This window comes from Cherax quadricarinatus, chromosome 61, assembly GCF_038502225.1.
Source record: "Cherax quadricarinatus isolate ZL_2023a chromosome 61, ASM3850222v1, whole genome shotgun sequence".
Classification (NCBI taxonomy): Eukaryota; Metazoa; Arthropoda; class Malacostraca; order Decapoda; family Parastacidae; genus Cherax; species Cherax quadricarinatus.
This window is the reverse complement of record NC_091352.1, coordinates 6,115,340-6,127,839: the sequence shown is the minus strand read 5'-3', so window position 1 is coordinate 6,127,839 and position 12,500 is coordinate 6,115,340. Positions and strand designations below refer to the sequence as shown.

Below are 12,500 nucleotides of genomic sequence, written 5' to 3'. Positions count from 1 at the left end.
TAGTTATACTGTGGGAACACCCGCAGTGTGATACTACCCTACTCTATGTGGTAACTATACTGTGGGAATAATAGCTATCTTTATTTCCCTCTCATACTCCAAGAAACAGAATGCCTCTTGTCCATCAGCTTATGAAATTTGTCGGCAGGAGCTGAAAGATTTAGGCAGGGGACATCACGTATAACTTTTCATCCCAACTTTTTTAAGTGATTTCAAATTTTTTCTGGTAAGCGGATCCAGTTTCTACATATCTTGCCTGTAATTTTCTATTATTAGTATTTAATTACACAGGAGTCCTAAACATATCAAACAATAAACACACAAAAAACAAAGAGGCCTGAATTTTTTGCCATTCAGTCAGATGAAATCTTGAATTTAATCTGAAGATAAGTAAAACGACACAAGTGCAACTAATGTGACATTTTATATAAAAGGTCACATTAGTTGCACCTGTGTCCTTTTACCTAACATATTGTCGGTAATTCTACCAACATTAATTTAATCTGAAGAGGATCATGCTGTGACCTCAGACATTTAACGTCACGCAGGCAGGATCCATTCATAGCTTTAAGCAGAGGTATGATAAAGCTCACGGTGCAGGGAGTGACCCAGTAGAGGCCAGTGAAGAGGCGGGGCCAGGAACTATGACTCGACCCCTGCAACCATAACTAGGCGAGTACGCATGAGTGATGGTAGTGTCATTTCACAACCTGACATCACACTTATGTAAACAACCATCCCTATGTTCATTATTCGTTCTCCAAGGGACGAAAATACTTCAAAGACTTGGGTGCCTTAACGTGGTTATTTTGCACTTATATGCATCTTGCTATCCCTGCACATTTAAACCCCCATTACATGCTTATCTACGCCCATCCTAACATCTCTCACCACTTTCTGCTAACACACCTTTCTACACCATCTACACCCTAAACGTTAACTGGGTTGTCACACCTCTCCCACAGGTGGCCAGTGGGGTGGTGTGGCGGTGTGTGAGAGGAGAGGTAATAGCCACTTTCCTCATGACCATTGTGTCCACTAGTGCAGCCCTCCAGCCATCACAACCCTCCATCCTCGCCCCGTGTGCTCAGCCAGGTACGGTGTGCCACCCCATGTCATTAACTAGGTAGTGTTTCGCCCACCCATGTAGCTAACTAGGTAGTGTCTCGCCCACTCCATGTGACTAACTAGGTAGTGTCCCACTCTGTGTATCCTAGTAAGTATAAGGTTTCTTTGCTGAGGTTTCAAGAGTTCTGTTTTCAGTAAATTTCTTTTAATGGGTTTAAATATTCATTGTTCAATTGTATTCTCTTAATCTGTTGTACGTTCTTCATTTTAGTTGTTAAGGTATTATGTTTTTATGAGATTCCTGTATATATTGTGAAGGCGTGTTCAATGTAACTTTTATACCTCTTGTTCTGTGTTCGAGCAAGCTTTTTTCTGTTTGAAGATGAACCCTTTCTATATTTAGAAAACATTTCGCCCTACGTAGAATAAATTATAGAGGATTACACTCAACATGTATAAATACTCCTGGAGGAGAAATATTTTCTGGAGTATTTACACGTTTTGAATGATTTATACGGGATGAATGTAGTCTAATGTATGCCTTGAAAAACACTAGTTGCAGCCCCCTGTACCTCAGTGCAGGAAGACAGTACACAGTGTAGCATACGTTTCTCATGCAGTTAAATATCAGCGTCAAAGATCGGAAACTAACCTTCTGAGTAGGATACAAAAATACTGAAAGTTTGAAGCCGATCAAAAAATGTTTTCTCGAGTTATTGCAAGGAGACAAAAATTAGTAAGAGTCTATGTAAAAGTAACGAGGGGTACCATCGCATGCCAGTTGTTACACTAACCTTTCCCTTTTTACAGTAAACCAGTGAAAGGAAAATATGTTAAGCCAATCGAATGAGGCGTTTTTAAGTTAGATACAAAAATCTCGACGAAAGAAAAGTTCCGTCAACTACCTTAAATTTTAAGATACACTCTGTCGGTGATACCTAATGATTTGTTTTGCAAAATTGTTTTACTACCTTCAACGAAGCTTCTCTCGTTAGTAATGTGCATATGGTTTGTGTTGTGTTCCTTGTTTCCACGTTCAATAACAAACCATTCTTGTTGGAAATATAAAAACATATGCAGTATAATGTGATCCTTTATTGACAACGTTTCACCCACACAGTGGGCTTTTTCAAGTCACACACAGACCTACCTGGGGTGGAAGGTACGGGAGTATTTATAGTCATGTTCAGAATGTTGAGGTCAGGTGGAGAATGCTGCATCTGATGATCTACCGGGTGGAGTTATAGAGTCTTGGGTAGCTTGGCAGGGGTATTGGACAAGTTGTGAGTAGACCTTCTGCAGTGTTCTATGTTCTTATGTGGGATAGCGATGAAGAAGTTTCTTGGCAAGTGGTTCAGCTATGTTATAGAAGCCGTTGTTCTGGTTGAAATTGTTGGTTATAGAGATAAGCGATGATTCCAGGATTCTTCGGTATTGAGTGTTGTCTTCTGTGGCGATAAGTCTTGAGTTTCTGTAGTTAATTAAATGGTTGTGTGAATTGCGATGCTGTACACAGGCATTCCTTGTATCGTCAGTCCTGCTTGCATATTGTGAACACCAATATGCAAGCAGGACTGACGATACAAGGAATGCCTGTGTACAACATCGCAATTCACACAACCATTTAATTAACTACAGAAACTCAAGACTTATCGCCACAGAAGACAACACTCAATACCGAAGAATCCTGGAATCATCGCTTATCTCTATAACCAACAATTTCAACCAGAACAACGGCTTCTATAACATAGCTGAACCACTCGCCAAGAAACTTCTTCATCGCTATCCCACATAAGAACATAGAACACTGCAGAAGGTCTACTCACAACTTGTCCAATACCCCTGCCAAGCTACCCAAGACTCTATAACTCCACCCGGTAGATCATCAGATGCAGCATTCTCCACTTGACCTCAACATTCTGAACATGACTATAAATACTCCCGTACCTTCCACCCCAGGTAGGTCTGTGTGTGACTTGAAAAAGCCTACTGTGTGGGTGAAACGTTGTCAATAAAGGATCACATACTGCATGTTTTTATATTTCCACTGTCGGTATTTGATACCATTTATTTTCATTCTTGTTGACTGCTTCCCTCGTAAGGAACGGTATCCACAGCGGTTAGTTAAGCTGTTAGATTTAATGATTGCTAACTAATGTTATGCAAATTTGTAGATAAGTTATGTAAATTCAGGTATTTTATATTACGTGAATTTGAGCAAGGGTAGTTAGGTTGCAGTACTAGTTTTGAACGAGGTTAGGTTAGGTTGCTATACTAGTTTTGAACAAGGTAAGATTAGGATGCTATACTAGTTTTGAACAAGGTAAGGTTAAGTTGCTATGATTCAAGAAATCGTAATGACACGATTGCAAACAAACCATACCATGGGCGGGGATAGAACCCGCTAACGCGTCGGTCTGGAGTTGTATGACTGATAACGGGTTCTATCCCCGCCCGTGGTATTTTTTCTTTTAGGTTGCTATACTAGTTTTGGTGCAAAATTAAGAATCGACGTATCAGAAATTTCCATAACCTCGTTTAACTTTTCCTCAGAGATAGACAGAAAGAAGAACTTTTAGGGGAATCGTTGATAACCTAATGATGTTTCGGTGTTGATGTCTCAAATGCAGTTGGTGGGATGATGGATGGATTGACGGACACTGGGTGGGGCTCTGCGGTGCGCTGGGCCGTGGGACACGGGCTGGTGATGGGGGCACTCAGCTGGGCCGTCCGTGGTGCCCACATGTCTCTGCCCACAACCATTGCCTTACTGGTGACCAGGAGGGTAAGTGACAAGATATGCACAGCTTACGAAAGAGTAGTTCTCTGGGTTTTAATTGCTGGGGTTTCTGAACAGAAACCTACATTAGATCTTTTTATATTTAATGACGAACTCAACGTGAGTCCCTTTCCCCACAAGCATAGTAATTGCTAAATGAATAGACAGAATTTGATGAGAGACAGAGAAATAAATAATGCTCTTTGGGTTCGTTATCACTGTTGTATGCCTATAATAATTATGTTTATAATACTAACATTGTAGGTGTTGAAAACAAGTCTGTTAAATAAAAAAATTAACTAGGTTTGAGGATTTTTTCACATTGGATTAAAAACAGTCGCACTATTATTTATTTCCACAGGAGTCATTCCCTGGAATGTGACCCTGAAGAGTCGACTAACACCTAGGTACCTATTTACCACTAGGTGAATATGGGTGAAACGTGTAGGGAGACGTACGTCTCGCCCAGCCCGAGTCCTCTCCTTTTTACATGTGCAATTTACATAGAATTTTTTCACCTCTAGTCCTTTCGGGTGTAAGCCGAGCCATCTACCACTGAGCTACTGGTCTTCAATATAGCTGATGTTTCCCGGGGCAGGTGTCACTGCTGCGGGCGTGCTTACACCTGCTGGCACAGGTGTGTGGTGCCCTGCTGGCTGCTCCTGTCTTACTGGGTCTGCTGCCTCGCCCTCCACGACCCCCACAGCTTGCTCCTCACCTTACTGCAGTCCAGGTAAACCTCATTCACTAGCTGATTCATCATTGAATCATACAGTACCATAACTTGGACCATATTATGATTGGTAGTATTACTATTATTATTTTAATAAACTTAATCGCTAAACTCGTAAGGGTCATAAAACTTTGCTATCTTGGACCGTATTTTATGGCTCTGGAGTACTATAACTTTAGCCATAGGATACCATAACTTGGGCCATAAAGTAACATAACTTGGCCCATACAGTACCATAGCTTGACCCATAGAGTACCATAACTTAAGTCATAAAGTAGCATAAATGGAACCATAGAATAGTATTTTTGTATACATACGACACTTATTCACCCAACCCTCATTAAGAATAAATGGACCATACTGAACGGCCTAATTATCATGACGGGGCAACACAAAGTGTCAATTATCATGAGGGAAACACACGGTGTTAATTACCATGACGGGGCAACACGTGTTAATTACCATGACGGGGCAACACACGGTGTTAATTACATTGCTGTTGCTAAAGTTGACCTCATAAATAATGGTCAGTAAGACCTGGAATGTATGTTAATGGGTTTTCAAACCTATCGACTACACAGGATTTATTTTAATTTCTGTTTAAAGCATTTTTCATTCTCTTCCATGCCTTTTTCTGTTTAATTTGCTTCCCGTTCTTTTCTGTGCCATATTATGTTCGAAGCTGCTTTTTTTGCCGTTTTCTGTTCAGTTTATCAAACTGAAAGAACTCAAAGAACTTCCCATTTTCTGTGATGTACGGCCACAGGGTTGGGGTGCCGAGTTTCTGGCAACACTGGTGGTGACTCTTATCTCGCTGTCAGCCTACGAGGCCGCCCACGCACCCTCCCGCTACACCAAGGACGCCCACGCCCAACACACCACGCCCCTCTTTGCCCCAGGCGCTGCTGTCCCTGTGGTGGCCGCCCATGTTGCTGCCGCCCTCTTTAGTGTTAGTCTGTGCTTTTGTTGCTGTTTTAGCGTGTGTGTGTGTGTGTGTGTGTGTGTCAGTGTGTGTGTCAGGCTGTTTACAGTCACAATGTAAATAAGTCATACTGACATTATTGGGTGATCCTATGTCAAATTAGCATAATGTAACATTCTTATATTCCTATATATCTTCCTGAATAAGGCTTAACTTATCTTACCAGTCACACTATAGAAGGCAGGCTGATACGTGAATCAAGTGTTTGAATTGTGTGATCCGTATTGTCTATGTGGTCATTGATACGTCTTATGAAGACTAGTAACTCACGGGAGAGTGATTCAGAATTTAATTTACAATTCAATGCCTTTATGCTGCGTACCTTGTAGTCACTTATTTTGGATTTGATACTGTATGTACAGCATATATGTATGCATGTATGTGTATGCATATACTGTATTTACGTATGCATGCGTATATGTATGGGTGTAGCAGTTGCTCTGTTATGGTGACAGTGGCGTAAATATCACAATTCACACGTAACCCACACATCTGGAGATGGAAACTAAATAACTTTTTAGGTCCAAGACGGAAACTAAATGACTTTTTAGGTCCAAGACGGAAAGTAAATGACTTTCGAGGTCCAAGAGGGATTATTGAGTCTGCATCACCAGTGTGTGGGTAGTTGTGAATGTGAGTCTGTGTGGCGGGATAACTAACATGAATGGTGCCACAGGTACATGTATTATGATATAACTGACGTGACTTGTGCCATGAGCAGAGTATGGCGAGATAACTAATATGATTGGTGCCACAGGCAGAGTTCACTGGTGTGGGCCTCAACCCTGCTAGATCCCTGGCCGTCGCTGCTGTCACAGGCGCCTGGACCTGTCACTGGGTCTGTATTAGTGTACTCTAGCTCTCCTTTAATTATTACGCCTTATATAATATGTACATTTGTATAAAACGTTAGCTATGTGTGTTTCATGAACATCCAGTATGCGCTTTTATCAAAACTTCATATATGTACGTTTTTAAAATGTTATATATGTATGCCTGTATCAAAACTATTCATAGAGTTACGCTTGTATATAAAGTTAACTAGGGATGTATCACAGGGTCGTGTAACTATTACCTGGAACGTGTTCTCTGAAGCACATAAACATACTAACATCAACAACTCAGGCTGAACTTGCAAACAATGACACGGTGCAAGTGGACTCCAAACAGGTTGAAACTAAATATGACAGGACTATTGTGTGTCAGTTAATGACAGTTAAGCGGTGGGACCAAGAGCTAGAGATCACTCCCCTTCGTAGATTTAATAGGTATAGCTGTCTTCATGTTATCTTCTGATCAGCTGGGCTGTGATGAATACATTACATGTGTACTGCACTGACAAATTGATGTGGGTTTGGTCCTCTGGGGTAGACTCCAGGTGGGAGTTAAAATTTACATAAATAGATCAAGACAAATAAATTTCCTAATAAGCATGAACAACTCAGCAGTGAATTTAATGTATTTATTTCAGGTGTTCTGGGTGGGACCAGCCTTGGGTGGTCTGTTGGCAGCCTTCACTCACGAGTATACTGTTGCCAAGGATCCTGACGCTCTCCTTCCCCATCAACAACCTCCCTACCTTACCCGGGATACCTCCAGGCCTTCAGCTATTACCTCATCCCTCGCCTCCCCATGCTGAATGCCACAGCAGACCTGCAAGTGGCTACAGATTTCTCCAAGATCTTTATCTATAACCTCTGAGTGGTTGCAAATACCTACAAGACCCGTCACTTCCACCACCCATGTATGAGTGCCCCGCCAGACACTGAAGTTATTCAGTACCTCCAAGACCACCATCACCGTCCACCCTCACCGCCTCATACTGGCCTCACACCAGACCTCCAATTCACTTCTGGTACTTCAAAACATTCACCATCCATCCCTGCATTTCCCTCCGTAACTCCAGTTTTACCCCAGCGGGTTTAGCGTTGGCCCATGACTGTAATAATATTAACTTATGTGTTTTCTCGTAACACCTCAAAACAGTGTTTATAAATAATTTTCATACTTGCCTCCCAAAGCTTTTATGTAACAGAAACATCTCCAGAACCATAAACATTGCAATAGCATACATATCGACACTCCAGCATACACTATACATATATACATTTCTGCAATAAGTAAACAGGTGATATCACTATATGCAAAACAACCTGTGAAAAAATAGTGAACTTCCAAGCGCTTTCGAGATTTTTCACATTATCACAGTTCCTTGATAATGTGAGAAATCACGAAAGCGCTTGAATGTTCACTATCTTTTCACAGAGGTTGTTTTGCATATACACATTTATATCTTCGTAAAACTAGCCCCTACATTGTCTTCTGAGAAGTCACTCTAGGCTTGTTGGCAAGCTTTTGTAACCTAGAAATCACTGGAAGTCTTTCAACACTCTTAGATTCTCTACACTAAGGTGAGTACTTCTAGGTAGCGTGTCCGTCTTGTGATGGCGGACGGAGGATCGAGCCTCCACCGGTCCAGGCTCTCACCCATACGGGTTGGCCACTTCAATAAGTTTCTTAGGTTGATTTTGTTAGCGTCACACTATAATATGTGAATGAATAGTTTGATTTACTGGTGTACCCCATCCCTCCCCACCTCATGGGTATATCACCTCATCTGTTAGTGTACCTCATCCCATCTTATGTATATGTTGCCTCATTCTATTCTTCATTACTTTTTGTCATTCCCTGAATCGCCTTTCAAGGGGAATACATGGATGCTTGTGAAGGGCTCTTTATCCACTGAACTGGAGCTCTCCATTCCTCCCTTGGATTGAATTTGATTGTCCCCCATTCCCGAGGCTTATTATGAGCTCTAAAGATTTAACGCTCTGCCCCCATGAATGTAATAATAAATGAGTTGGTTGACTCATCTTGATCCCATGCATGTACAAGTACTTGTAGAAATAAAGATTATTATTATTATTATGCATTACTTGTTCTCTTACTCACCTCTCCAGCTGTCTTTACATATGTGCTCCTCAGACACTTGTTCCCTTTTTTGCACCTGTCTACGTGTAGACAGACACATAAGTACAGTTCAAGACATTTATTAACGGAACGTTTCGCCACTCGTGGCGAAACGTTTCCTCAAATGTCCTGAACTGTACTTATGTGTGTCTGCATGGTGTGGGTATCCCCTGTCCTCTAGGCTTGCCAGTAGCTGCCCTCACTCTGGGTTCAGCCTCTAGATCTACTCTCATGCCAATCTCTTGCATGTTCTGGTTCTTCTTTTCAGAAAAAGAAAAGTAGCTAGACAAACTACGTACAATATTTTACATCTTAAACACTGTGTGAAACTGAGAACCCAGGAGTTGTGTTAATGTATTCTTACAAGTCTTACTGATACGGTTCATGGCTCTAACTGACACTTCTTATCTCTTCCCCCCTCCTCCCTTATTAAGAGATATCCTGTTCCTAGTGAAGGCTCTTGATAAAAGGAATTAGAACCGCTTTCCTCTTCCTCGGATGAAACCTGATTATCCATTTCCTTAGGATTGCATAACCTACATATATAGTATCAATATAATGGTATACAGTACCGACAAGTGGATGAGTAAAACATGGACAACAGTTGAATTTATTTTCGAAACGTTACCTCTGTATTAGACTGAAGAAGGTTACTGTGTAGGCGAAACATTTTCCAAATATAACTAACTGTTGCACCTGTCTTATTCGTCAACTGTTAAAGTGAAGAATTAGACACGTGCAACATCTGGGTGAGCTGTATAGCCCTTGTGGCTTAGCGCTTCTTTTTGATTATAATAATAATAATAATAATAACATCTGGGTGGCTTGATCTGTAGACGTTTCACTATCCAGTGGCTTTATCAGTGCAATACAAGGGCATAATGTGAAGAATGTAGAACTATTTACAAAAGTTGAGGTAATCAGTCCCTCAGCCTTCTTGTAAGTGAAAAGCAGTGTAGTCTTCAAAACTACGCTGCTTTTCACCATATCCGAGGACTGATTACCTCATCCTTTGTAAATAGTTTTACATTCTTCACATTATGTCCGTGTATTGTATTGAAGTCACTGGATGGTAAAACGTCTACAAATAAAGATACCCAGATGCTGCACATGTGTCTAATTCTTCATCTTGTAGGTATTATATACCATTCATGTACAACTGATAAGGTGTAGAGCTTGGCAGTCAATATAATAGTATTAATTCACTGACTTTAACACTTGAGTGTATCAACAAATGTAAATTCGTCTTAATAAACGATTTAACGAGCGTTGCATAAACCACGTTTGCCAGTTATAGTGCGAGTTTCCTCACGCTCTCTAAATCGTTCAAAAAAACACATCTTCCTTAGGAGGACGCATTAATGTGTATGCACACATACGTTCCCTGCACTCTCCTGTGCTGTACGACCTATGCGGTTGAAAGCTTCCATATGAATATTAAACGTATGCCTTCGCCTGCACCATTTATGTGTATGTAGTTATGGTGTGTGAGAAGGGTATCATGGGAGGTACAGTAGAGGCTGCACCAGCAGCTAGGCTTCACACGATGGAAATCTCGATTCACCAACCTAACATTATTGAATTATCCAATAAATTAGCTTTAACCTGGCAAAAATCTAAGCAAACATTTGGTGGTGGTAGTAATAGTAGTAAGACAGGAAAGGGAAAGGCAGGCAGATATTTTCTTAAGACTGTTTAAAGATGTGACACGTGTTTTCATTGGTAACAAATTTGGGAAAGAAGGCTGAGGTATGAGGGAAGATACAGCAGTACCTCATACAGCAGGACTGGTAATAGGGGAGACACAGGGCTGGGGAGAAGTAACAAGTGGGGCGCCCGAAGCATCAGTTTTCTTGCTCATACAGATTTTGCTATTATGTCAACGACCTGCATACTAACCGATTCTTGCCTCATTAACGGGATGCCTTAATGTTAGTGAAGTTACTCTCGCCTTCTTGAAACAGACCTGATTGCATTCTTTTGCTTACGAGTTTAGTGGTTTTCAGTGTTCATAATCATTTATTTAGTAACTCCAACAAATATTCTTTCAGGATAATATACACTACTTGGTTCTTTGTAGCTAATATTTGAGAAGTGAACTAAGAGGGTCAATCTTGCTGCTACATTATATAGTGGTTAACTTTTGTTACTTATGAGCAACAAAGATCTAACTTGCTGCTGCATTGTACAATGGGTAATCTTTGTCAGGTGTGAGTTACAACTAATCCGCTGGTCTGGGAACGCTGCTTTAATAATGTTCAACGTAAGCTTGCAAAAAAAAAAATCTAGGTTATGTATCACTGTGTCTGTTTGTATACCTAGGCACCAAACTGCCGGCCTTAGAGGGGACCAAACTATTGCTAGAAAAACTTTAGTTTCCCGTTTTAGCTAGTCTGATAGGCTTCCAGCTTATTAATATATTAAACTGATAAAATAGGAGTTGCTTTCGAAAAAGGGAACATAGCGTGACGCAAACCACTGAACGGGTGGAATTTGAACCTATAGTGAGCGGGTCTTAAAACTCCAAGGAAGTGCGTAAGCCACTAGGCAAGCTGGCTGAATGTCTCACGCACTGGATGTCTCACTCGTCATGGTTCAAACCCCCACCCGTTCCGTGGTTTGCAATCGTGTTATTACGATTTCGTGAATCATAGTGCTACGGGTTACTATAAATTTCGTAAATTCAAAACTCCCGTAAATAGAGAAAGGCGTAGAAGGGAAAAAGAAAAGATTCAACGTTTCCGAGAGACTTCTTTTAATTTTTCTTACCACAAAAATGTATTTAATACAAGAAATTTTAGACGCTAAACTGTGCATAACCTGGTGTGACCAGTTAGGTAGAGTGGGGCATGTTATCTTAGGCTTGATTTGTCTACAACAGCCGTGTTGTAGTGTCACCACTCCACTGATACTAAGCTTTACCGTGTTTCAGTATGTGTACACATTTCCCGTCGGTAGAGTATGTGTGTGTGCGCTCACCTATATGTGGTTGCAGGGGGGGGGGGCTGATTCATAGCTCCTGCGTGCATGGTGGCTACAGTAAAAGGTGGATGGAGTACAAGGAGAAATGAAGTCAAGAAGACTGTGGGAGATATCAGCAACGTCAGTAGAAAGGCGGGCTAGACAGAGTGTAGATAGTGAGGTCGAAGAGGTGTGGGATACAATTAAGAATGCAGTGCTAATATGCAGCAGAAGTTTGTGGTTATAGAATAGCAGTAAGAAAAATGATTGGTGGAAAGATAAGGAAAGAACGTGGTAATGGTAAAAAGATTGCATATGAGAGGTTTTTACAATATGAAAGTTATAACCGGAAGGCAGAGTATACTGAGAGAGAAAATGAAATAAAGCGAGTAGCGAAGGAGTGCTGAAGGAGAGCCAGTGACAGAATGGATAACTTTTCAAATTTGGCTGAGAATAAGAAACAGTTTTAGAGATATTAATAAGTTGGGAAAGCCTGGGGAGCAAATGGACCTGCCAGTTTAAAATTAAAGAGGAGAGATGCTAGATGGTGAGGGGGAGGAGGTACTGTAAAGATGAAGAGTGTTAAATGTTGATGCTGGAAGGCCATGATATTATACTTTCGGGAGGGAGAAATAATATAGGGTAGGAGTAGAAATTTGTCTGAGGTTAATGAGGATGAAGTGCATGAAGTAATGAGTAGAATAAAAAACGGACTAAGAAGCTAGAATAGATGGGATTAAGACATTTAAAGCAGCTGCGGCTATAGCTTTGCCGTGGTTGGTGAACTTGTTCAAAGGAAGGAAGGACTGGAGCAGTTACTTTATATAAAGCAAATGGAAAAAGACAGCTCAAAAAATATAAGAAAATAAGCTTGTTGAATATATCGATTAAAGTGTACGGTAAAATTATTATCGAGAGTTAGGGTTAAGATATTAAGTAGGATAGAGAAAACATGGAAGCATCAGAACGGGTATACCTGAAGAGGGTTTCGAGGGTCAACGGCCCCG

The 12,500-nt window shown here is 40.9% G+C and overlaps 1 protein-coding gene across 3 annotated transcripts in view; it reads left to right on the top strand.

Annotated features, from left to right (window-relative positions):
* LOC128699408 (lens fiber major intrinsic protein) overlaps positions 1-8,494 on the top strand; it is a 40,751-nt gene extending 32,257 nt beyond the window's left edge. For 2 of the 3 annotated variants that reach the window (XM_053792085.2, XM_053792087.2), the window contains 6 exons: positions 966-1,095; positions 3,699-3,853; positions 4,446-4,580; positions 5,347-5,529; positions 6,324-6,400; positions 7,034-8,494. In XM_053792085.2, the coding sequence (XP_053648060.1) occupies positions 966-1,095; positions 3,699-3,853; positions 4,446-4,580; positions 5,347-5,529; positions 6,324-6,400; positions 7,034-7,256 (903 nt within the window). In that variant the 3' untranslated portion in view covers positions 7,257-8,494. Of the gene's footprint in view, positions 1-965; positions 1,096-3,698; positions 3,854-4,445; positions 4,581-5,346; positions 5,530-6,319; positions 6,401-7,033 lie in introns of all 3 variants that reach the window. The other variant, XM_053792088.2, reaches the window with a different exon arrangement.
* The last annotated feature ends 4,006 nt before the right edge of the window (positions 8,495-12,500 follow it).